Source organism: Leucopleurus acutus, assembly GCF_964270905.1.
Source record: "Leucopleurus acutus genome assembly, chromosome: 3".
Lineage (NCBI taxonomy): Eukaryota > Metazoa > Chordata > Mammalia > Artiodactyla > Delphinidae > Leucopleurus > Leucopleurus acutus.
The window spans coordinates 12,970,698-12,997,219 of NC_139145.1; the positions used below are offsets into that span (position 1 = coordinate 12,970,698).

Consider the following 26,522-nt stretch of genomic DNA (forward strand, 5'->3'; position numbering starts at 1 on the left):
CTCACCTTGTGGTCCAGGTTCAGGGGTTTCCCCACAAGTGGCAGTGTGATGAGTTTCTTGGTTCCCCGGCTCCAGATCCCTGAGAATAAGTCGGCCAAGACTCCGTGACCCTTGGCTTTCTCGGGCCATGACAGGAAGCGCTCTCGGACCACCTCGGCCAGCTGTCTGCAGAGAGGGGACACTGGGCGAGCTCAGAGGTGGTCACTGGCCTTCTAGGAGGCGGTTCCCCAATGCCAGTCCACCCTAAACCACCTTCCAGATGCTGGCTGGCTTAGCTGACCACTATTTGTTACCTATTCTTTATCTCTCAGTCGGCCCATCTTACTTTTATTCCTTAAAGAAATTTACTTTAAAAAGGAACACTTGGGGCTTCCCTGGTGGCGCAGTGGTTAGCAGTCCACCTGCCGGTGCAGGGGACGCATGTTCGTGCCCCGGTCCAGGAAGATCCCACATGCCGCGGAGCGGCTGGGCCCATGAGTCATGGCCACTGAGCCTGCACGTCCGGAGCCTGTGCTCCGCAACGGGAGAGGCCACAGCAGTATATATATATAACAGTATATATATATATATATATATATATATATATATATATATGGCAGTATATATATATAACTGAATCACTTTGCTGTATACTTGAAACTAACACAAAATTGTAAATTAGCTATACTTCAATTTTATAAAAGGAACAGGGGGCTTCCCTGGTGGCGTAGTGGTTGAGAGTCCGCCTGCCGACGCAGGGGACACGGGTTCGTGCCCCGGTCCGGGAGGATCCCACATGCTGCGGAGCGGCTGGGCCCGTGAGCCATGGCCGCTAAGCCTGCGCGTCCGGTGTGCTCCGCAACGGGAGAGGCCACAGCAGTGAGAGGCCCGCGTACCGCAAAAAATAAATAAATAAATAAATTAAAAAAAAAAAAAAAAAAAGGAACAGGGACTTCCCTGGTGGCACGGTGGTTAAGAATCTGCCTGCCAATGCAGGGGACACGGGTTCGAGCCCTGGTCCGGGAAGATCCCGGACCAGGAGCATGCCGTGGAGCAATTAAGCCCGTGTGCCACAACTACTGAGCCCGTGCACCACAACTACTGAAGCCCATGTGCCTACAGCCTGTGCTCCGCAACAACAGAAGCCACGGCAATGAGAAGCCCACGCACCGCAATGAAGAGTAGCCCCCCCCGCTCGCTACAACTAGAGAAAGCCCTCACGCAGCAAGAAGACCCAATGCAGCCAAAAATAAATAAATATATATATATTTTAAAGGTGGAAACCCAAATGTCCACCAAAAAAATAAAACAATAATAATAAAAAAAGGAACATTTGGGTTCCTCAATAAGTTAAACATAAAGTAAGTTACTGTATGACCCAGCAATTTCACTCCTGGTTACATACCCCAAAGAATGGAAAAACAGGTTTTCAGACAAAAACTTGTACATGCATGTTCACAGCAGCACTAGTCACAATCACCCAAAGGTAGAAACAACCATGTGGCCATCAACGAATGAGTGGATAAATAAAATGTGGTCCATCCCTACAAGGGAATATTTTCAGCCATAAAAATAATGAAGCACTGGCACATGCTATAACGTGGATAAACCATGAAAATATTATGCTGAGTGAGATAAGCCAGACACAAAAGACCACAATGTGTGTGATTCCATCCATACGAAATTTCCAGAACAGGCAAATCCATAGAGACAGAAAGAGGATTCGTGGTTGCCAGGGGCTGGGGGAGGTGGAAGGGGGAGTGACTGCTCATGGGGACGGGGTTTCCTTTTAGGGTGGTAGGAATGTTCTGGAAGTAGATAGAGGTGATGGTTGCACAACATGTGACTATGCTAAATGTCACTGAATTGTTCACTTTCAAATGATGAATGTTATGTTATGTGAATTTCTTCTCAATTTAAAAAAGAAGTTAGTTGTGGGAATTCCCTGGCAATCCAGTGGTTAGGACTCTGTGCTGTCACTGCCAAGGGCCCGGTTTGATCCCTGGTCAGGGAACTAAGATCCCACAAGCCGCGGGGCTTGGCCAAAATTAAGAAGAAGAATGATGATGATGATAAAAATAAAAAACCAGTTAGTTGTGTTAGAGCTGGTGGTAAATGCTGCACTATGTGGACTTGGTTTCCTGGGAATGGGGAGTGAAGAAGGATCTGGAACAAGGAGGAGCCTGGTCAGTGAGTCCTCGCTCTCGGGGTCCCACCTAGACAGTGTCACCAACCCGCTCGATCTGTCTGTGGGCGATGGCCAGGAGTATGAAGCCATCCACGGGCCGCCTGGCCAAGCAGTTACCCAGATCTCGACGAAGCTTCACCCACAGCAGGGGTGGGAAACGCAGCAGCTCTTTGCTGGGCGGGGTCCAGTCTTGGTACACGGCCTGCAGGACCTCGTCATCCAAGGACAGGACATCCTTCATCTCTGCCTCCGAGAGCCCATGCCTGCAGGGAGAAAGGACAGGCATTGGAACACACCTGTGTCTTCTGCACTTGGAGGACTCAGAAGCCGAGGAAGGGACAGCTCTATGGCATCCTGCCCATCACCAAAGTGTTCACCATGGGGATCATTATTTGGACGGTGCCCACGGCCAGCCGGTACCAACACCTGGTTACAGCTGTACCCATCAAGTAAGACATTTCCTGATCTTTCCTTTTCTCACTCACCTACAGAACCCTGAACCATCCCCTTCCTGACCTCAGAGGAGTCAGGCAGCACAGGGAGGGAGAGAGGAGGTAACTTAGGAAAATAATGCAGAAACCCCCCCCATGTGTCCTTGCCTTAAAAAGGAAGTGGCTTTAAACAGGATAAGCGTTGAACTGGAATGGACTTCGTAATACCTGTGAGCATTTGCCTGGGAAAACTATGGGACTTGCCGACAAATCTCCTCAGGGTTGGAGAACAATCAGAGTTCATTTCAGAGCAGGTGAGAGAGGGAGGCTGGCTTCTGCTTACAGGGAGTACAAACACCTTGTGTGTGTGTGTGTGTGTGTGTGTGTGTGTGTGTGTGTGTGTGTTTTCTATAGCTAAGACAGCAAAAGAGATGATTTATTGTACACATTCAGCCACAACTGAGAACAGAACTAGTCCAGAATGTCACAGGTCCAGGGCAAAGGAAGGGACCATTTTGATACAAGCAAGGTGGGTCTCTCAAAGGTGGTTGAGGTGATCAGAATGGCCATAGATGTTCCGGATCCACTGAGACAAGTTCTAGACAGTAGGCAAGCAGTCCAACGATTTGTACCAGCGTCCCCGTCCTCTGGCTTCCCTTGTTCCTGCTCCTGTGGCTTCCATGGGTGTACAAGTTTACTTGGACCTCTGCTTCACCTTTCTTCTTTTGCGCTTCAGCCTGAGCATTTGCTTCCTCCACTTTGCTCTCATGGCGCAGAGGTTTCTCAGAAGATGGCGCTAAGGCCGAGAGTTGTGTTTTTTTTTTAAATTCCTTGATATTGATCAAAGTCTTCATTTTGATCAAAACACTTAACCATATTCTTTACACATATAGAATCCCTGCTCACTTGGAATTCTCTGCTGTCCAACGAGGTGGCGATTAACATCAGTATTCTCTGAGATCTCTTCCACTGAGACCATCTCATCTTTGACAACCACAGGTATGTCACTGGTGGTGTTCTCCACACTTTCTCCATTGGGGTAGACAGGCCTTCTCCCTAACCTGCTTTTCTCCTCTTAACGGGTCTTTCCAAACCAAAATTCCTGGTAGCCACACCACTGGGGTTTACTTGGTAGCACCATGGTGTGGGCCTGTGTTTCCTCAAAAATTTCCTCCATCAGAATAGAATCTTCTGGGACTTCCCTGGTGGTCCAGTGGTTAAGACCCCGTGCTTCCAATGCAGGGAGCACAGGTTCGATCCCTGGTCAGGGAACTAAGATCCTCCATGCCTTGCGGTGCGGCCAAAAGAAAAAAAAGAATAGAATGTTCTTTCTCACTCTTCAATACACTCTCGATACAAACCAGGCTTGGGTCTTCTCTTTGTGGTTTCAGGCACAATGGCTTATCCACCAGCTAAAAATGGGACATCCCAGCAGGCTTTCGACATGGATATCCCAGGGAAGCGCAGTTCCATACTTCTCTGGCATCACATCACTGTACAGGGCCCTCTGGGCAGGGGCCAGGCGAGTCCATTCATTCTCAGGGAAGCAGACAGCTGCAACCTGGAAGGCCACTGACATCAGTAAAGTACTGGCATGTTTCCTTAACCACTATTCACGGAGTGTCATCTCTGTGCTGTCCTCTGGAGGACAGAGGGCTAGATGTCCATGAAGCTTATCTTCTAGTGCAGACAGCCACATAGAAAATAACAGAAAAAAAAAAAAACACAAAGAGTTTGGGTAACACCAATTGCTAGGAAGAAGATAAGCCAAATCACATGAAGGAGAGTGACAAGGTGAGTGGTAGGGGAGAGATGCTTCTTGGAGCAGGTGGGTCCCTCTGAGAAGGTGTCACAAGAGCTGGGATTGTGCAGGAGGGAAGGAGCCAGTGTGGGAAAATCTGGGGCCAGGGATGGGAGGCAGCCAGATCCAACAGGCCTTGGTAAGGAGTTTGGATACTTTTCTAAAAGCATTGGGAAGTCACTGGAAGGGTTTAATCAGGACAGAAGAAATTCAGTCTCATTCATGATTTTAAAATCTCATTTCAGATGGGCGTTCCTACCAAAACTTGTACAAGAATGTTCACAGCAGCAGTAGTCACAATTGCCAAAAGGTGGAAATAATCCAAATGTCCATCAACAGATGAAAAGATAGAAAAATGTGGTTGCTATGGACTGAATATGTGTGTCTCCCCCAAATTCATATGTTGAAGTCTTAATCCCCAAGGTGATGGTATTAGGAGGTGGGGTCTTTGGGAGGTGATTAGGTCATGAGGGTGGAGCCCCCACGAATGAGATTAGTGCCCTTATAAAAGAGACCCCAGAGAGCTTGTCCAATGGACCCCTTGTCCATTCTGTCATATGAAGTTTCAGTGAAAAATGATGGTCTGTGAACCAGGAAGCAGGCTCTCACCAGACACCAAATCTGCCGGTGCCTTAATCTTAGACTTCCCAGCCTCCAAAACTGTGAGAAATAGATTGTTTATAAAGCCACCCAGTCTTATTGTATTTTTGTTATAGCAGCCCACATGGACTAAGACAGGGGTGTATCCATACAATGGAATATTATTTGACCATAAAAAGGAGCAAAATGCTGCTACACACTACAATACAGATAAACCTTGAAGATATTCTGAGTGGAAGAAACTAGCCACAAAAGACCACATATTGTATGATCTCATTTATATGAAATATCCAGATCAGGATCTGTAAAGGCAGATCCATTCGTGGTTGCCAAGGGCTGAGGGAGGAGGGATGGGGAATGACAGCTAACAGGGACAGGGTCTCCTTTCAGTAATGATGGAAACGTTCTGGAACTAGATAGAGGTGACGGTTGCACCACACTGTGAATGTACTAATGTCACTGAATTGTAACACGTTAAAATTTTAACTTTACAGTATGTGAATTTTACCTCAATTAAATAATCTCACTCTGCTAAATGCAATGAGGAATACTGAATTGGCTCCAGGACCAGAAAAAATGATATTGGTGGAAAAATTGGTGAAATCTAAATCAAGTCTGGACTTGAGATTGCGGTCATGTATCAATGCTAATGTCCTGGCTGTGACAGCAATGCTGTGGTTATGCTGGATGTTAACACGAGGGGAAATAAGGGGCAGGATCTATGGGAACTCTGTTCAACCTTTTTATCTCCTCTGTAAATGTAAAATTATTTCCAAATAGCGGTTTATTAAAAAAAAAGTCTCATTCTTGCCTCTCTGGGGAAGGAGCTTGTTGGGGGATAAACACAGGGACATGGAGACAAGTGAGGGCCTGGGGCACTTGTTCAGGTGGAGACGGGGATGACCCAGGACAAGATAGGGACAGTAGGAATGGGGAAAAAAATGGTTGGTTTAGGATGTTTTAGAGGCAGAGCCAAGAGGACTTTCTGATTATGGAGGGAAAAAGGATGTGGAAGGAGAGGAAACAGGCATGACTCCCGGTTATGCAGAAGGGGACCCCACTGCTAAGAATGGGGGGACTTCCCTGGTGGCGCAGTGGTTAAGAATCCGCCTGCCAATGCAGGGGACACAGGTTCAATTCCTGGTCCTAGAAGATCCCACATGCCACGGAGCAACTAAGCCTGTGTGCCACAACTACTGAGCCCGCACCCTAGAGCCCACGAGCCACAACTACTGAGCCCACGAGCCACAACTACTGAGCCCATGAGCCACAACTACCGAAGCCCATGCACCTAGAGCCCATGCTGCACAAGAAGAGAAGCCACCACAATGAGAAGCCCGCGCACTGCAACGAAGAGTAGCCCTTTCTCGCTGCAACAAGAGAAAGCCCGCATGCAGCAACGAATACCCAGTGCAGCCAAAAAGATAAATAAATAATCAATTAAAATTTTAAAATTAAAAAAAAAGGAATGGGGAATCCTCTGTTGGAGCAGGTTGGGGGGCAAGAGACTTTGCTAGACACAGTCACGAGGTACCACCATGTTTGCGACACCTGCCCCCTCTTAGCCCCTGGCAACCACTAACCTACTTTTTGTGGATCTGACAATACTGGACATTTCACATAAGTGGGATCATATGTCATATCATCTGTGCTCAACACTGACAACCCCCTGCCTGGGGGCATGCCTCAACCTCGTCTGTCTAGGCTTCAATAGCAGGAGTCTACAATAGGGGGAAGGAGACTCCAAAGGGACGTAAGAGCAGGTGAAGATCTGTGAACAATCCTGGGCCAGTGCCATTTTCTTGTCCTCCCTAAACCTGCTCAGCTCAATATTAGGACCTGTACCTCTTTGCACCTCCTCATCCAAGTTTGCAGCTGAGTCTCCAAACTCAGCTGGAGGGAGGCAGAGCAGAAAGCCTTCCTCCATTTGTCAGATGGGGAAACTGAGGTTTGTGTATTCATGTCCCTGAATGGCCAGGGGAACAGGAATTCAATTCCATCCCTGCTCTTAAAGATTTTGTGTCTCATCAAGTCTAGAGCTATGATGTCCAATGTAGTAGTGACCAGCCACACATGGGCGTTTAAAGTTAAAAATTAATAGAATTTAAAATTCAGTTTCTGGATTACATAAGCTGCCTTTCAAGGGGTCAACTGCCACTGCAGCTTGTAGTTACCACATTGGACAATGAGATACAGAGCATTGCCCTCATCACCAATATTCTATTGGACGGTGCTGGAAAGACTGGGGAATGTGCCCACGGACAGCTGAACCACTAGGTTAAGAGCCCTCCTCCATCCCCAAAGACATCCCTTTGACAATGTGGACCCAAGACCTCATCTGCCCCCCACATGGGACCTGCCTTGCCTGCACTGCAGACCAAACTCTGTGTTTGACCAAACTCTGTGTTTGATCAAACACAGCCCTGTGTTTGATCCTGGCTGAGGGATCTTGGCCAGTGATGTCCCTTTGCAAGTATGATCTTGTTAGTCCTTCCAGAAGCCACACAGAACAGACACTCTCCCGGCTAGCCCTCTGTACAGAGGGGGCTCGGAAAGGCCACAATGCATGCCTAAGACAGCATTTCTCAGCCTCTCACTGTTGACACTAAGGGTTGGATCATTCTTTGTTGTGGAGATTGTCCTGTACTTTGTAAGATGTTTAGCAGCATCCCTGGCCTCCACCCACTAGGTGTCACCAGCATGATAGATAGATAGATAGATAGATAGATGAGAGATAGATAGATAGATGATAGCTTATAGATAGGTGTACATAGATGCATGTATGGATGGACAGATGAATATGGTAGATTATAGATAGATAGATATGATAGATTATAGATAGATGAAGTAGATAAATAGATGAATGGATGGATAGATAGGTATTTTGGTAGCTGGATAGAGAGATAGCCAGACAGTATCTTTCATGCTAAGCCAGGGTTTCGCACCTCCAGCACTACTGACAACTGGAGCACAATGATCCTCTGGTTGGGGGAGGGTCCTGTGAACTATAGGGTGTTGAGAAGCATCCCGGGTTTCCATCCACTAGATCCCAGTAGCACCCCATCCCCCAGTCATGACAACCAAAACGTCTCCACTGTTGAGTGTCCACCTGGGGGGACACAGAATCTCCCTAGGTAAGAACCACTGGCCCAGAAGTACTCAGATCTGCTCTGAGAGCCAGGCTCTCATCACTCTAGGTCAACTCTGTGTGTAAACATAACATATTTTCATGCAACAGGACATACCAAAATCACCTCCCCTAGAGTCACCCTCCATAGACCACCTCCCCTACCAGGCAGTAAAGGAGGGTGGTCCTCCACCCCAGGAGGCCCCCAGCTTTACTAACTGGACCAGACATGGGGCCAGGAATGCCAATGGATGTCTATCTCCCCAGATTTTCCAACCAGGACTCAAGAAAGAGCCCGTATGATGGTGCCAGTTCTCCAAAATGGGAGCCCATGATGCCAACAGCAGCTGTGGCAGGCAAGCTACACTTACAGAGGAGAAAGGAAGAGTCTAGAGCAGAAGCCAATGTGCAGAGAGGACCCAGAGGGAGAGGGGATGAGCAACTTCCCTGATTCTGTGGCTTTCTGGTTCCCATGACAACCTCACCTTCCATGTACACTTCATCAGGTTGGCCTGATGGCCCACCCTTTTATTCTGGAACATTCCCTGATCTGTCTCTGTGCTCTTGTAGAGTCCATGCTGTGGGCATCAATCACAAAATCTGGGGTACAACATGAAATCTGGGCTACCCCTCCCTGGAGTTGGCTATGGGGTAGCCCTGCATCCACTGAGTTTCTCCCATGGCCATGGCATAAAGCCCTTATTTCTAATGTGATAGTGTGAGTGGATTTCTGTTCCTGGCAAATAAACAAACAAATAAAAAGCCCACTTACTGGGCTGGTCGCTGTCACCTTGATTTGTGGCAAAAGACAAAGGTCCCCCAAGCTGAGAAGAGGAAAGGTGCATTGTCCAGCATTTCTAATCATGGGCATGAGCGTCTCCCGATGGCTGTTTGCATTAAGGTAAAGCTCTGCTGCTCGGTGTGCCTGCGAATCGGCCTCCGTCCCACCCTCGCATGGGATGCTGGGTGCCTGTGATGAACACACTCCTCTCTCCTGCTCATTATTTCTGACTCACCATCCACACCTGGCATCTCTGACCATCATGGCCCTGGTTTATCGGAGTTTGTTCAGCAACTGCATTTAAACCTTCATTCCTTAAACTCTATAAACACATTGGAATTGGGTTTTCCTATTGCTTTTTGCTGATTCCCATGCTACAAAGCCTGGAATTAACTGTAGACCCAGGCTTGTGGTCAATTCTTCAGAGAAGTTTGCTTTAAAAAGATTTTTTCTGAGATATCTGCACACATTGCTTATTAATTACAAAGGGGTATGTTGCAAATTTGTGGCAGGAAAAAAATGCACAAGAAGGATCAAACACCATCCACGTTTAACCTGAATGTCATCATGAGGAGACATCAGATCAACCCAGATGACAGTGTACCAACTCCCCTCCACCCCCAGGTGCGTTCCTGGTAGCATCAACATCACCAGGGAGCCTGGGAGACATACAAGATCCCAGGCTCCACCCCCAGACCTGCTGAATCAGTCTTTATTCAAAAACAAGACCTGAGATACATATACCCATTGAGGCTTAAGGAGTGCTGAGCTACAGAAGAGCTAGTCTGTACTCTTCAAGAGGACAAAGACAGAGAGTGGAACATTCCAGATTAAAGGAGGCCAAAGAAACTTGACAGCTAAATGCAACATGTTATCCTGGATTGGATCCTGGGATGGGGGCAAGGTGAGGGGACAGCTATAAAGGACATTTTTGAGACAATTGGTAAATTTTGACTATAAACTGTGTATTAAATAATATTACTGCATTTATGATACGTTTTCTGAGTTTTAAAATTGTCTTGTGGTGATGTGGGGTTCTGATTGCCCTTGTTCTTAGGATATATGTGATGTATTTAAGGGTGAAGGGGAATGACGCCTGTAATGAATTCTCAAATGGTTCAGGGAAAAATTTTGTTTGTGGGTGTGTGTGTGGATAGACAGAGACAGATAGATGAATGGATAGATAGAAGATAGATAGATAGAAAAATGGAAAGAAATAAAGAGAGAGAGGGAGGGGAGAGAGAGATGGAGGGAGGGATGTAGGAAGGAAGGAAAGGAGAGATAGGAAAGGGAGAGAGGGAAAAAGGAAAAGGGAGAGAGAGAAAGCTAATATGGCAAATTGGTGATTGTGGGGGGAAGAAGTATGGCAGTATTTCTCAACGAGGACCTATCCTGCCTTCAAGGGACACTTGGCAATGTCCTGAGACATTTTTGGTTGTCCCAGCTGGGGGATACTACCAGCATCTAGTGGGTAGAGGCCAGGGATACTGTTCAACATCCTACAGTGCACAGGATGGCCCTACACACTGCAAAGGATGATCTAGCCCCAAATGTCAATAGCACCAAGGCTGAAAAATTCTGCTCTATGAGAGTTCTCGGCACTATTTTTGCACTATGGGAGTTCTTCCTCTAGTCTATAATTTGAAAGTATTTCTAAGTAAAACGTTTTCTGAAGAAATACTCTAGACAAATGCATAGAGACAGACTAGTGGTTGCCAGGGGCTGGGGGTCGGGGAAGGGGAGTTACTGCTGACGGGGACGGGGTCTCCTTGTGGGGTGAGGAATTGTTCTGGAGATGGATAGCGGTTGCCTAATACTGTGAATGTACTAAATGCTGCTGAACTATACACTTTAAATGAGTGAAAATTATGATACGAATTGGACTGGGTTGAATAGTGTTCCCCAAAATTTGTACCCACGGGGAAACTGTGAATGTGACCTTGTTTGAAACCAGACTTTGGGGAAGTAGTCAAGTTAAGATGAGGTCATACAGAGACAGGCTGGGACCTGGGACCTGGGACCCTTTGCTGCAGTGCTTGCACCTGGCCAAATGTCTCTTCCAGCAACAAAATACAAAGAAACTATAAGGGACTAAAAAGGACTGCGCACACGCACAGTTGGGAAAATTATGGACAACAAGATACAAAAAGACCAAAAACCCAGTTGCCACTTCTGAAGAGTCGGGAGCGAAAGCAGGGTACTGAGCATGCCCCCTGCACACAACCCCACCAAAGGGGTGGGCAAACAACCTAAGCCGCCCCTCTGGCTCGACCCCTGGACCTGCCCCTACCCTCACCCCATATACGGAACAAGCTCACTCCCCTCTCAGGGAGCGAGCAAGCAGGGGAACCTGTTACCTGTTCTCCTTCCCCTCTGCCTTGCCTGAATTTCTTTTCTGGCCTCTTGTCAATTTCTGTTGATTAAGAAGGCCAAGAGGGCTTCCTTGGTGGCGCGGTGGTTGAGAGTCCGCCTGCCGATGCAGGGGACACGGGTTTGTGCACCGGTCCGGGAAGATCCCACATGCCGCGGAGCGGCTGGGCCCGTGAGCCATGGCCGCTGAGCCTGCGCGTCCGGAGCCTGTGCTCCGCAACGGGAGAGGCCACAGAAGTGAGAGGCCCGCGTACCGCAAAAAAAAAAAAAAAAAAAGAAGGCCAAGAACCTTAGTCGGTAACAATACTGGATGCAAGTGGGCCCTAATCCAATGAGTGATGTCTTTCCAAGAAGAGGGAAATTCAGACAGAGAGACACACAGGGAGAAAACCACAATGTGGTCAGAGGTGGAGATTGGAGTGATGCGTCTACAAGCCAAGGAATGTTGAGGGTTGCCAGCAACACCAGAAACTAAGAAAAAGGCCTAGAACGGATTCTCCTTTAGGGGCTCCGGGGGAATTCAGCTGACACCTTGATTTCAGACTCTGGCCTCCAGGACCACGAGAGAATAGATTTCCATTGTTCTAAGCCACCCAGTTTGTGATTTTGTTATGGCTGCCCTTGGAGAAGAATGCATGTGTTCTATCTCAATTCAGAAAAGAGTGAAAACAACAGAGACTCACCGGGAAGACACAATGTATAGCCCAGCACTCAGGCCACCAGGAGCTGCCCACGTGTCTGCTCCAGGTGGGCACACAGCTGGTGCATCGCCTCCTTAGCAGTGGAGGCCAGAGGGGCCGGCATGGTGAAGGAGGCCCATTTCCGGGCCTCCTCGAAGGCCAGCCTCAGCCGCCCTGGGTGCCCACACTCTGGGAGGCTGGTCCAGAGCAGGTCCCTCTGCATCAGGCTCAGCGTCCTCCTTGAGGCGGCCAGCAGGAGCTGAACCATCTCTTGCCCTTTGTTTCCAGAGAGGGGTTTCACCTCCCAGTAAGCACCTGGGTCCGTGAGCACCTGCCGCATAGTGTCTAAAACGCCCCGCTGTCCTGAGCAGACCGAGAGGATGAGGTGGCCCCTTGGGGGGCACTTGGGAGGCAGCCAGGGGACCCTCTGAGCACGGTGAACAGAGGCTACCTCATCCACCGAATCCAGCAGGATCACAAGGGACTCAAAGTTTCGGCAGGAGATGGTGTGGAGGAGGGTGTGGAAAAACTGTACCACCCTGGTATGGGCCTCCAAGACCTGGGCAGGGGGCAGGGGTAGCCCATAGGCCAGGCACACCTGGAAGCAGATGCTCTGGAGCAGGCCTTGGGCGTCGGAGCTCAGCTGTGACGTCCCCAGAAACCATAGAACAGTCACTGTCTTGTGGCCAAGCAGCCCTGGCATTTGCTCAGCCAGCTTGCACATCAGAGCAGTCTTTCCGATGCCCGGGGGTCCAAAAAGCACCAGGGGTGGGTGGGGGTGGCCGTCGCTCTGCTGGAGCCGCTGCCCCAGCTGGGTTAGGAGCTCCTGGTGCCCACAGAAGGTCTGGGGGGCCTCGGCACTGAGCCCCAGGTGGTGGCGGATCTCCTGATAGAGCCAAGCCAACTCCTGCCTGCCTGCCTCCAGTTTCTGGAGGCACTCGAGGACCTGATGGTTAGCCCTGGCCACAAACTGCTCCCCCAGCTCCTTTGGGTACCGTCCATGAGCCTTGTTTCGGGGGTCCACCAGGTCTCGGCTCCATGCCAGGTGGTGGGCCTTGAGAACTCCGGGCTGCATGTCAGCGATGCGCTCCTTGAGGCTGCTGAGAAGGTTCTGGGCGTCTGTGTCCAGGCAGCCGGCTGCAAGCTGGTCCACTATCTTGAGGGCGCAGACCTCCAGGATGTGTTTGTCGAGGTCTTGGATATCTCTCAGGAAGATGGTTGCCCCCTGGTCCCAGTCTATTGCGTTCAGCAGGTCCCGTTCTATTTCCCCCTCGATGGCTGCAAAAGTGGAGGAGATGGGAAGTGAGTGTGGTCAGCATTATGTCATCAGTTGGCTCGAATGGGAGCACTTGGTAGACACATTCCGGGGATGGAAACATTGGTTCTCAAGCTTAGTGTGTTTCAGAGTCACCTGGCATAACCACAGACAACATGCAAACGAATGCACTCCGGTGTTTTCCAATAAAACTTTATTTACAAGAACAAGCAGTGGGCCAGGTTTTGTCCTTGGGCCATGGTTTTCTGACCCCCGTCCCAGAGCATGCAGCAGCTGCCCTGAGGACCTGTATTTTCCAGAGCCAAGAGCTCACACTGACTTCTCCCTGGAGGCCATTGTTTTGAAATAGCAGTCAGACTTGAGGAGTTATTTTTGAAGCCTCCCTGGGCTCAGCAGAGGATCCCAGCTCTCTAGCTGAGCGAGTCAGGCCCTTGGAGTCAGGACTCAGTCTCAGAGCCAAAGACAAGAACCACTCAAAAGTCCTCCTTGGACTGACCTCACGTGCCCCTCAGCCCCATGAGTGAAGGTCAGAGACGAAGGCAGCTAACAGTCCCCAAACAGGATCCTTCTTGGACACATTTTGGCATGAACTAATCCAATACCATCTGTTCTGCCACCAGCAGGCTGCATGACCCTAGGCAAATCACTGCACCTCTCTGAGTCTCTGTTTCCTCCCTTGTAACATGGGTGTACTAGTCCAACCTTGAAGGGGCTGTTGTGAGGATTTTCTATGAAATAATGCTTGTGAAAAGCTGAGCACCTTATGCTGAAGGAACAAAACTAAACTCAAAAGTTTACAGACTGTGATCTTATCTTCTATGATATGGTTGAAATAACAAAATAAATGAGATGGAGATGGGTTAGTGGTTACCAGTGCTGGGGTTTGTGGGAAGCGGTGAATGCTGCTCTAAAGGGACAGTGGGGGGGATCCTCTCAGTGAGGGAACAGTCCTGTGTATTGACCACGGTGGTTACTCGAAGCTACACAGGTGAGAAAATTGCAGAGAAGGAAATGGGCGAGACAAACACACACACACACACACACTCACACACACAAATGGTGTTTGTACAAGTGTGCTCTCTCTGGATTGTGACAATATCCACTTCCTGGTTGTGTAATAATATTGCACTCTAGTTTTGCAAGATGTTACCTTTGGGGGAAAAATGGGTAAAGGATACCTCTTCCTCCTTTTTTTTTTTTTTTTTCTTTTGGCAATTTCCTATGAATCTCTATTTCAAGATAAAAATTAAAAAAAAAAAAGTTGAGCGAGGTGCCTGGAAACTAATATGCCCTGAAGGTGCCGTCCATGACGTGCCCCTGAACTCCACAACTGTTTGTGCTTTCTGCTGACGTCAAGGAGTTTCTATTTGTTCTTTCAAGTGGGACTTCTTAATGGGCGAGGTTTGACATGATTGCTTAGAGAGCTCATTGTTAGATGAGATCACGGCCGGGACAAGACCCTTTAGAGCCCTATAATGACTCCATTAGGTACTACCTCTGACTAGTTCCATTTTACAGATGAGGAAAAGGAGAGTCCAAGCTGCCCAAAGTCAATACGGCTGGAAAGGGGCAGGGCTGAGATGTAAATCCCGGCCCATCCCATACTTGACCCCAGACGCTGATTACAGTCCCGATGTCAGACATCTCTATGAGAGCAATTCGCTCACTTGGCTTTGTGTCACAGAGCAAGCAATAACAACATGGTAAGTGCACAAGAAACAGTAGCCTTAACATTATTATCCATATAAAAGTGTATTCAAAATTGATATGTCAGGACTTCCCAGGTGGTACAGTGGTTAAGACTCTGTGCTTCCAACGCAGGGGGCATGGGTTCGATCCCTGGTCGGGGAAGTTCCGCATGTTGCACAGTGGGGACAAAAAAAAAAAAATTGGTATGTCATTACTAACCTTAACCAAAGGGTCAAGGTTAGGATCACCTGTGATGTCAAGTAGGCCTCAGGTACCCCTGATACGATGGGATGGGGAGGGAACTTTACCTCTGCAGTTTTCCTCCCCAAAACCTATAATCCCAATTTAATCATGAGAAAATACCAGCCAAGCCCAGATTGAGGGACATTCTACAAAAGACCTGGCCAGTACGCCTCAAAATCAGTCAAGGTCATGAAAAACAAGGTCATGAAAAACTGTTACAGATCAGAGTAGCCTAAGGAGACAAAGGACCAAATACAATGTGGGATCCTGGGACAGAAAGACATTGATGGGAGAACTGAGGAAACCCAAATAAAGTCTGGAGTCTAGTTACTAGTCATGCACCAATATTAAATACCGATGTTCATTTCTGAGTTCTGGTAAATGTACCTCAGTCACGTAAGATGTTAGCATTGCGGGAAGCTGGGTGAAGAACCTTCGGGAACTCTACACTATCTTTGTAGCTTTTTAATGTTGTAACTTTTTGGTTCATCTAAAATTATCCTGAAATAAAAATTTTAAAAATTGGTATGTCTTTACTAGAATGTATATATATAATAGATAATAATCATATATTTTAATAAAATTAAAATACTATTAATAAATATCACTACATTCAATATCTTTAACTAAATCAATATATTTAATATGTTGATAAAATGAATTCATCTATTTTATAATGTGGGTAATATAAATTCATATATTTAATATTTTTGACAATATAAATTCATATATTTGATAGTATAGATAATAGAAATTCATATATTTAATAGTGTAGGTAATATAAATACATATATTTCATAGTGTGGGTAATATAAATTCATATATTTAATACTGTGGGTAATATAAATTCATATACTTAATAGTGTGGGTAATATAAATTCATACACTTAATAGTGTGGGTGATATAAATTCATACATTCAATAGTGTGGGCGATATAAATTCACATATTTAATACTGTGGGTGATATAAATTCATACACTTAATAGTGTGGGTGATATAAATTCATATATTTAATAGTTTGGGTGATGTAAATTGACATACTAATAATCCATAAGCTGACATTACTAACTCATAAATAATAATAAGAACCTATCTCTTGCTGACAGCCTGCAGTGGGGCAATGGCTTGATCACAATGTATTTTTAGAAAAACCTTTCTGGTAGCCAGTGTGGAGGATGGAAAGGGCAGAGGACAAGGCCAGGGATGAGAGGTAAGGGACCAGCTGGGAGCTGGGTGGTGGACTCAGACAGTCACAGCGGGGAATCCCTATTCTCCCACTTGGGCAAAAGAGACTCCTTCTTCCTCTGCCTCAGTTTTCACCTCAGAGGCAGGTACATTGATGAAGGACGACTCCTTAGCAGGGGACGGCTCTCGACTAACACAGGGTGACCCACTCTTCCAGTTTTCCTGGAACTGTCCTGGGTTTGGCCCTAAAAGTCCAGCATCGTGGGAGTGGCTCAGTCCCAGGCAAACAGGTATGGGGTCATTGTAGTACACGTCCCCCAAAGCCACGTCCCCCAAAGCCTGCTTGGGAAAAGGAAAGGAGCCAGGGAAGGAGAGAAGAATCCTAAGAGACTGAAATTAACCAGGACTTGACTTGACTCTGTTGGATCAGAAAAATAATCTTTCTCAGAACTAGGGCTCCAGGACCTAGGTTGGTTTGGCATTTATAGAAATGCAGACTGTGGCATTTGGACAAAACGTGATGTGTATTTTAAACGGGTGGATGTTTCCTGGGGACCCGCAAGGGGAGTCCCGGCAGCCTCACCTGACCGGTGGTAGCGGTGCCACTTCTCCTGGGTGATGAGGCCCAACCTGCCGGCCTCCTGGGCTCCAGAGCGCAATGCAGAGATCAGGGTGGCCTCCTCGGGCCCACGGGCCTCCCCGCTGCCCAGGGTCTGCAGCAGGTAGGTGGGGGGAACGGCGTTCTTGTCTGTCCGGAAGCGTCGTGCCACCAGCTCCAGGTCACGTGGCCTGGCGCTCAGCTGAGCTTTCAGCGCCTTCCACTCCTTTTTCTCGATCAGCGAGGGGATGGGACGGGGGCCGTACTGGTCACCTACGAGGGCCTGGAGGAGACAGGGGTGTGGGGAGTAGAGGTTCAGATCTTGGCTTGGGCACTTAGATCTGTGACCCTGGGTGAGGCATGCCGAGCCCTTAAAGTGGTCCTGGTGGTTGTACCATGGAGACAATTATATTAAAGTAAGCAGATAGGTTAGTGGGTCCCCAGAGGAAGAGTACCAGCAATGGCTCTCTTGACATGAGAGAAACCATTTTGGCCTAAGCCATTTTGTGATCTAAGCCTGGCTGCAATGCTTGTCCTTGAACACATCTCAGTAATCAATGATCTTAAGGGAAGTGAGGGAATGCAGGAATAATGGAAAAGCAGTCAAGAAACAATAGTCCAGTGATAAAAAGAGTCCCAGCTCCTCATCAAGGGATATACATATAATATATCTTTGAGTTCTGCAGGAACTAAGACCCCTACCCAAGTGGAGGGTAGAATGATGACGTGGACCCTCCTGACTTCAATCAACTAAAACTTGGACTCTGTGAACCTTTGCCCCAATTCTATGCTGAAGTCTCCTCTGCTCAAGCCCCTTCATGAATATACATGTATCCTGAGCTTCAAACTTCCCCAGTTTTGCTGTTCGGGGAGACACTGCTTTGGGAAAGGTCCCTGGTGTTCCCCTTACTTGCTGCAAGTCATAATAAATCCTTCTCCTGATCTTCCACTCGTGAGTGAAACAATATTGCCTGCCATGCCAGTAAACAAAGGATCTTGCAGCCATTGAACCATCACGTTACAGCCTCCCCGATGGTGAGCCCTGAGGAAACTCAGGAGGGAAACAGGATGCCTGCCGTCAAGGAGTCCGCCACTGCAGCCACCCCCAAAGATGCACCCTGAGGAGACTCAGGATGTGAAAACACAGGATGCTGGCCCCAGGTAGCTGAGGTGCATATCAAAGGAATAATTTCAGTGAGCCCAAACTCTTGCATCTTCCCATACATAGGAAAGCAATAAATTCCTTAATTTAAGATATCTGGTTTTCTTTAACAGTAATCTTTTGATATTCTTACTACATGGTCTTCGTTGCAAAAACTCCTATCTATATATCCTGGCTTCTCCTTTTCCTCTTTGGAGCAGTCTCTCTGTGTTATTTGAGATGCTGTCTCCCAGGCTTGAAGTCCTAAGAATGTCCACCAAATAAAACATAACTCAACTTTTAGGTTGTGCATTTTTTTTTCTGTCGACATGATTTATCTAAGGATCTTAAACTGGAAGACTATCCTGGATTATCAAAGTGGGCCTGAAATGTAATCCCAAGAGTCCTTATCAAGAGACAGGCAGAGGAAGATTTGACACAAATAGAAAAGGAGAAGAAGATGCTGTGACAACAGAGGCAGAGACTGGGGGAGTGCAGCCACAAGCCAAGGAATACCTGGAGACCCCAGAAGCTGGAGAAGACAAGAAGATTCACCCTGAGAAAGCTAGGAAGGAGTGCGACCCTGCTGATACCTTGATTTCAGACTTCCGGCCTCCAGATTGTGAGAGAATAAATTTCTGTCGTTTTAAGCTCCCTGCCCCCCACATTTGTGGTCATTTGTTATGACAACCACAGGAAACACCTTGTTTACCTATTACTAGGTGCTGGCTTGTCCCAACAGTAGAGCTGTGACAAGAATGAAGGCCTCCCTTGGCTCTGCCCAAATCTCACGCTCTGATGTGGCCCTGGGGGCAGGACTGTCCCCAGTAGCAGCCAGGGAGCAGGGCCAGATGGGGGGGGGGGGGAGGTGAACATGGGTCTCCAAAGTGCCGGGTGGATCCTGTCTTTAGAATTTAATATTTTGTTCCTCATGGCTTTGGGGGGTCAATTTTGATATTAAAAATAAACATTGCATTAAAATATTAATTATCTTGATAACTAAGATTTTGGAAGGATTTGCAAGGTCCCTGGGCCTTTTGGGCCTGGGGGAAAGCTCAGAGATCATCCTCCCTCCTGTCCCCCATCCCCCATGCCACCTGGAAGCTGCATTGTGCTTTTTTTTTTTTTTTTTTTTTTTGTGGTACGCGGGCCTCTCACTGCTGTGGCCTCTCCCGTTGCGGAGCACAGGCTCCAGACGCACAGGCTCAGCAGCCATGGCTCACGGGCCCAGCCGCTCCGCGGCATGTGGGATCTTCCCGGACCGGGGCACGAACCCGTGTCCCCTGCATCGACAGGCGGACTCCCAACCACTGTGCCACCAGGGAAGCCCTGCATTGTGCTTTTGATTGCCTGCAATTTGAGTTGCAAAATCGAATTCTTCCTGGAGTTCATTTTCTCCCCACCTCCCTTTTTTCTTTACAAAATTTTTTTCTTTTCTTTTTTCTTTGGAACACAACAAAATGATCAATCATCAGGCTCAATCATCAGCAAAATTAGAAGACTGGCAAAAAATGTGTGAAGGAGTTACGTAAGCCAGATGATACAGCCTTTCAAACATTAGGATGTATTTTAAAGCAATAATTAAAATTGGTAACTATACTCAATACTTTTTTTTTTTTTTTTTTTTGCGGTACGCGGGCCTCTCAGTGTTGTGGCCTCTCCCGTTGCGAAGCACAGGCTCCGGATGCGCAGGCTCAGCGGCCATGGCTCACGGGCCCAGCCGCTCCGCGGCATGTGGGATCTTCCCAGACCGGGGCACGAACCCGTGTCCCCTGCATCGGCAGGCGGACTCTCAACCACTGCGCCACCAGGGAAGCCCCTCAATACTTTTTAATAACCTATAAGGGAAAAGAATCTGAAAAAGAATATATATGTATAACTGAATCACTTTGCTGTACACCTGAAACTAACACAACATTGTAAATCAACTATACTTCAATAAATAAATAAATTAAATTAAGTGGTTCAAACTTCCAGTTGTAAGATAAATATGTCCCGGGGAGGTAATGTACAACATGATGAATGTAGGTAACACTGCTGTAGAGTATATCTGAAAGTTGCTAAGAGACTAAATCCTAAACATTCTCATCCCTAGGGAAGAACATTTTCCTTTTTCATATCTATATGAGCGGATGGATGTTAACTGAACTTATTTAATAATCATTTCACAACACATATAAGTCAAGTCATTATGCTGTACCCTTTCAGTGCTACATGTCAATTATATCTCAATAAGATTGGGGAAAAAAAGAAAAATTGATGCCAACATACAAAGAAAAGTATAGAACAAAAGAATGAAAACACAATGGTAACTGTATAGATAAAACTTGATACATAATAAAGAAAGCTTTTCGCATCTGCTGCCAGGTCTTAGTCTTTTTTTTGAAGGAGACAATCTCTAAGGCAGCACTAGAACTTCTGGAAGTGCTGGAAGTGTTCATATCCTTGCTGTCCAATATGCTGGCCACTTGACACAAGTGACAACTGAACCACTGTCATGTGGCTGGTGCAACCAAGGAGCTGAAATTTTCATTCTACTTGACTTTAATTCATTTAAATTTAAATCACCACATGTGGTTCATGGCTACCGCATTGGGCAGTGCGGTTTTGAGGCCAAACAGGCCTCATCTATTTGTCTTTATTTCCCTAGAAAACCATTTTCCTATGGGGACCACCCTCTCCTAATTCCTACATTCTTATCTCCAGGAGAGGTTTTTCTGGGAGCTGCCCAAAGCTTCTTTGTGATGAAGATGTATTGGGCAAAGCTACTTTCCTGACTTTTTTCGTCTGTACTTTCTAGGACAGGGGTAGGCAAATTTTTCCAACAAGGGCCAAATAGCCAATATTTTCAGCTTTGCAGGCCAGACGGTCTATGTGGCAACTACTGAACGCTGCCATTGAAGCTGGGAAGCAGCCTTGGGTGATACGTAAATGAATGGGTACAGCCGCGTGTCAATAAAGCCTTATTTATAAAAACAGGTAGGGGGCCGGATTTGTCCCATAGACTGTGGTTTGCTGGCCCCTGCTCTAGGATTTATGAGCCAAAATGCTATAGTTCTTGGTGTATCTGAAACTTGGTGATGTAATAAATCAAAACCCTGGAATATCATTTGCTGGTCATAACCCAAACCATTAAATGTGAGCTGGGGGTTGTTCTGGTGTCAGAGGGAATGTAGTTGGGGACGAGAGAAGACCCTGATTGGTCTCACCTAGGGGGGAAGTTTGCCCCTGAGGCAGGCTCCAGATAGGGCCACAGAGTCTGCTCCCAACACCATGGGGCACATTGGAGAAAAAAATTTTCGATACCCTGTAGATTTCCACTTTCTCTATGGTTTTCTAGGACCTCAACGTTCCCCAGACAAAGTGAATGAGGTGAAAAACCCGGGGGAAGTTTCGGAGCAAATTCTAAGATCCCTTTGGGCTTCAACACTCTGCTCTCCAACTCACCTGCTGCTTCTACTTGACTGCTAATGTCTGGATCCCAGCTAGCTCCGCAGAAAAATGAATGCTGTGATTGATTAGCAATGTCTGCCACAGGCAGGCTACGAAGATTGGGTATGATAGCAGAAATGCCACCCACTTCCCTCCACTGACGGGTTTGGATAAGAAGTAGGGGCCATATCCTGGTGGTGGAATGAGAAGTAAGAGCTAATCCATCCCTCCCAAGAGACTCACAACAAAAGCTGGCCCTATGGATGTTTTCTGACACCAGCCAAGCTCCTCCAAGCAGAGTTCCGTGGTCATGTGGTTGGTGGCCTCTGTGTTCCGAATACCCCACCTCAGATCAACCACCTGGAAATAACAAGCGTGGGTTTGTCAGGAAGGTGGTAGGATGGGTGATTTTTTTTAAATTCCCTTTGATAAAGGTGTAAAATTTCTTCAGTAATTAAAAAAATTTTTAATTAATTAATTAATTATTTTATGTATTTATTGGTTGGTTGGTTGTGTTGGGTCTTTGTTGTTTCTCTAGTTGCAGAGAGTGGGGTCTACTCTTCATTGTGGTGTGTGGGCTTCTCACTGAGGTAGCTTCTCTTGTTGCAGAGCACAAGCTCTAGGCCTGCAGGCTTCAGTAGTTGCAGCACGCGGGTCTAGGGCATGTGGGCTTCAGTAGCTGTGGCGTGTGGGCTCAGTACTTGTGGCACACGGGCTTAGTTGCTCTGAGGCATGTGGGATCTACCCGGACCAGGGATCGAACCTGTGTCGCTTGCGTTGACAGGCGGATTCTTAACCACTGTGCCACCAGGGAAGTCCCTCTTCAGTAATTTTTGATAGCCTCTCCTCAAAGAGGGATATCTGGATCAAAAGAACTTGAATGACACCCATAATCCCAGTGTAATCATGAGAAAAATATCTGACAGACCCAGATTGGAGACATCCTGCAGGACACCTGGGCAGTTATCCCCAAGACTGTGATGGTCATGAGTACAAAGGAGAAGACCAAGGAGCTGTCCCAGCCACAGGAGAGTGGGAAGCTGTGACAACTAAACGTAACAGGGTTCCCTGGCCGGGGTCCTCAACCAGAGAGGGGACACGAATAGAAGACCTGGTGACAGTCAAATAAAGTCCAGAGGTTGCTTAATGGTAACGTCCCGATGTCCATTTCTTAGTTATGACAAACATGCCCCAATAATAGATGTTTACAATATAGGGGAAGAAGTAGGTGTGGGGCATATGGGAACTCTGTACCATAGGCAACTTTTCTGCAAATCTAAATTCTGAACTCAAAAATTTACTTAAAAACATTAAAAAAATTTTTTAAAGAGCTTGGGCATTTTCAAACTGTTCCTTTTAAACAAGGACATGTCCACACTTGTTCGCAGAGCTTTCTTTGCAAAGGAGGTTTTCGTTTGGCCAGAATCAGATGTGGTGAAGTCTCCTTGGCAACCGCACGCTTGTGGTCCATTTTTGCCTGCTAGGCAGAGGCCGGCCAGGCAAAAGGGTTCAATTCAAGTAGTGAAGCTGACCCCACAGAAAGCTGGGTGAGGAGAGGGGGATGGGAATCAGAATGCTCCCTGCCTTCCTAAATTCCTTTGTCCAGAGGGAAAGACATAAAATTCCTAATAAACTACAGCATGGGGTGAAAGGAGTACAGTACTGGATGTGGCTGGAGGAGGAAGGGGAGAAGGAAAAAGTGTCAGCCACCAGCTCTGGGAAAGAACCTTCATCTCTCTGGGCCACTGTCTCTCCGACTGCGTCTTGAGGATGTTTACTGTGTTAGCCACACAGCACTTGGTGGACGTTAAAGGGATGAACACCGAGTGTTTCATCAGTGCTCAGCACCTATGTTTTCCTTTTTAGTGTCTCTGCCATTGAACTATGTCTCATGATCAGTGGCGGGCAAAGTCAAATTCCCATCACAGCACTGCTGCTTTCTTAGTAATATATAAATGCTGGTGGGGGCCGTTGGTGTGATGGATGACAGTTGTAAATGGCAAGGAGGCAGCATCACCTGAAGCTGAGACTCCAAAGACAGGTTGTTGGTTTCCGCTTGGAAATGTGCAGGCAGCCACATCCCCGCCCTGGGATCGGTGCACTCTATTTGGGGCCCGTGGTGACTGCCCAGCTGGTACACCATTAGTGTCCCAGGAAAAAGGCACGTCTCACCTGCCTGCCCACCCCGGATATCCCACGGCCCTCTTAGATGCCCCCGAAGCTGCCCCAGTGCAGGGAGAGCCCAGGAAGGCAGGACAAAACAACAACAAAAGTGACACGCCCAAGGAGCAGTGTCCCAAGGCAGCCACTCCTAGTACTTTGCCGTACCACCTGTGCTGACCGCAGTGCCTGTGGCCACGACCCCTCCACTCTCCTTTTTTAAGAAGACTTTAAGCCTCCGTGGTGTAACGCTGGCACAGGGTCCCTCTAAGCAAAGAGCCCGTGTGACTGCCCGGGTGGCACACCCTCGTTCCCTGACGCTGAGGCAGTGAGGAACAGTCGGGCAATTACCTCGGACGGACATCAGGCCGTGCTTCTGGCAGAAGGTCTGTCCTACGGGGTAGGCGGTGCTCTGTAGGGCTTCCCTCTCTGCATCTGTATCTGCAAGGAGTGGCATGGAGGATGTGAATAGGAAGAACCCAGAACTCCTCCCTGCCCCACGGCTCTGCTTTTAGCCTCATTTGCTCCCACCAAGGCTGAGACCCTTCACAGTGAATCAAAAGCTACAAAAAACAGGAGGAAAACCAGAAAGACCAACTACGCCCGGGACTTTCCTGTTGTTACTGCTAAAAGTCCCACATCCCAGGAAACCTCTCAGTTCCAGCTAACCAGGATGGTTGGTCACCTCAGGCTAGAATTGCCAGATAAAATACAGGACACCCAGTTGATTTACATTTCAGATAAACGATGAAAAACTTGATAGCCTAAGTATAGCCCACTCCATAGATCCCAGAATTTGCATGCCTGATAAGCCCTGTTCAACTTGCACTGGGGATGAACACCAAATCATTTATTCGCATAAGTATGCCCCTCTCTGCACACTAGTTGGCATATACTTACGCTTAAAAGAGTATTGGTTGTTTATCTCAAATGCAAGTTGAACTGGGAGCCCTGGTTTTGTTGCTGGTGGTGGCAGTTTGGTTTTTTATTTTTGCTATAACTCTGGCAGCCCTGCCTATAGAGTAAACCTGGATTCTGAGACTTCTCCCACCACTTGACTTCACTGTGTGGCCTTGTGCCAAGTGTCAGGCTATCCTCGGTTTCCCCCTCTGTAAAATGGGGGTGATGCCTCTACTTTGCAAGCTCCCCAAAGTCAAGAACCTCTGCCTGTCTAGGTCACTGATAATTTCTCAGCCTTCAACCCAGGGGCTCAATAAATGTTGTTTTTGGTATAACTCAGGTGTTTTTGGTTTTGTTTTAATATCCGGAGAAGAGGTTATTAAACATTTGCCAGTACACACCATGTAGTCTTTGCCTTCATGGAACTTACGGCCTGGTTGGAGGAGTCAGACATTAAATAAACACATAACTTGAATAACTACAGCTTATGGGGCCTGGGGCTTCATGGGCTCCAGGACCTGCTGGAGCCCAGTATGACTACAACACATGGGTGAAGTAAGAATCAAACCAGATATAGCTGAGGAGTGAACAGGGTCCCCTTCATGCAGAGCCTTGTAGCTACAGGAAGATTCAGGCACTTTTTAAGCCTAGAGGGTAGAATGTTCATCATTCATATTCGTTGCAATATCATTTGCTACTCAGAGTAACTCTGTCAAGTCAGGCTCTGAGCCTGGCTTATGGAAGAGGAAACAGAGGGTCAGGGAGGCTCTCCCTCACCAGTTCCTACGTGGGTCACTGTCCCGGCTGCTTTCACATCCAGGTGTCTTAGAGGACCCTGCGAGCCATGCCCATTGCCCTGGCATCCCCTGAGCTCTCAGCCCTGCCCAGTCCCTTATCTGAGACCGTCGAGCTGATGAAGATGGCCACACTGCTGGATGGAAGTGCCGGGAGGGGGCCTGACTGACCCTGGAGAGGCCGCCGGCGGGTGCCCGGGCGGAGGGGCCTGACGTTCATGCTGCCCGCCCACCTGGACAGTCCTTCCCCAGGAAAGGATCTGGGCTTCAGAGACCTCACGCTTGTGGCCAGATGGCCTTCCTAGGAGGCCAGCCAGGCAGGGCCATCTGGAGTGGGGCTCCCATCTCACTCTCTCAGCTCCCCTCGGCTACCTGCAGGGCTCTGTCACCTCCAGCGCCCCCGGGGGGCTGAACCAGTGGCTCTCCACTGCTCTGCTTGGTCTGCGAGCACTAATGGGGGGAATGTTGGACAGTGGCCTCCCAGTCAAGGGCCATGGATGTTGACTCCTCCAGGCACCGGAGCTTTTTGCCCCTCAACCAATAGCTCCTCACCCCGGGAGCTCAGCGGTCACCATAGCAACTGTGGTTTCCTGGCGCTTGGTGTTGGAGCCCAGGGACCAGCCAGCCTCCCAAACACCTGGGTCTCTTGGGGCTCCATGAAAGTTGAGCCTGGGCCCAGCTGTGCAGATGGAGGCCGTGCAATGCTGGGAGGCATGCCCAGTCCTGGCAGGACAGGCAAGAAGGACAAACTCAGTGGAACCCCCCCCCCCACACCCCATCCTGTGCTCACCGATGAAGCACAGGTGCCAGGTGTACTATTTAAGCCAGCAGTTCTCAACGGGGGGCCATTCTGCCCCCCCGCAACCAGGGGACATTGCAATGTCTGGAGACATTTTTGGTTGTAACGACTGGGAGAAGGGGAGCTACTGGTATCTAGTGGGTGGAGCCCAGGGACGCTGCTCAACACCCCACGATGCACGGGATGGTGCCACCACGGAGAATTACCAGCCTGCAAATGTCAGCAGTGCTGAGAAACTGGGCAAGCAGCTTTAAGTCAACTCTAGTTGAGTCTCTTTGCCTGCAGGAAGTGTGGAGCCTGAGGACCGCTCTCCTTGGTAAGAAGGGAGATTAGCGAGTCCCCAGAGG

At 48.0% G+C, this 26,522-nt stretch overlaps 1 protein-coding gene across 1 annotated transcript in view; it reads right to left on the bottom strand.

Moving 5' to 3' along the window:
* The window catches only part of NWD1 (NACHT and WD repeat domain containing 1), a gene marked incomplete at both ends in the record, with an annotated part of 63,671 nt that extends 38,075 nt beyond the window's left edge, over positions 1–25,596 (bottom strand). The window contains 8 exon segments of the mRNA XM_082836534.1: positions 6–161; positions 2,223–2,430; positions 11,961–11,989; positions 11,992–13,235; positions 16,935–17,232; positions 21,766–21,882; positions 24,041–24,123; positions 25,548–25,596. Of these exon segments, the coding sequence (XP_082692660.1) occupies positions 6–161; positions 2,223–2,430; positions 11,961–11,989; positions 11,992–13,235; positions 16,935–17,232; positions 21,766–21,882; positions 24,041–24,123; positions 25,548–25,596 (2,184 nt within the window).
* Positions 25,597–26,522: the final 926 nt, after the last annotated feature.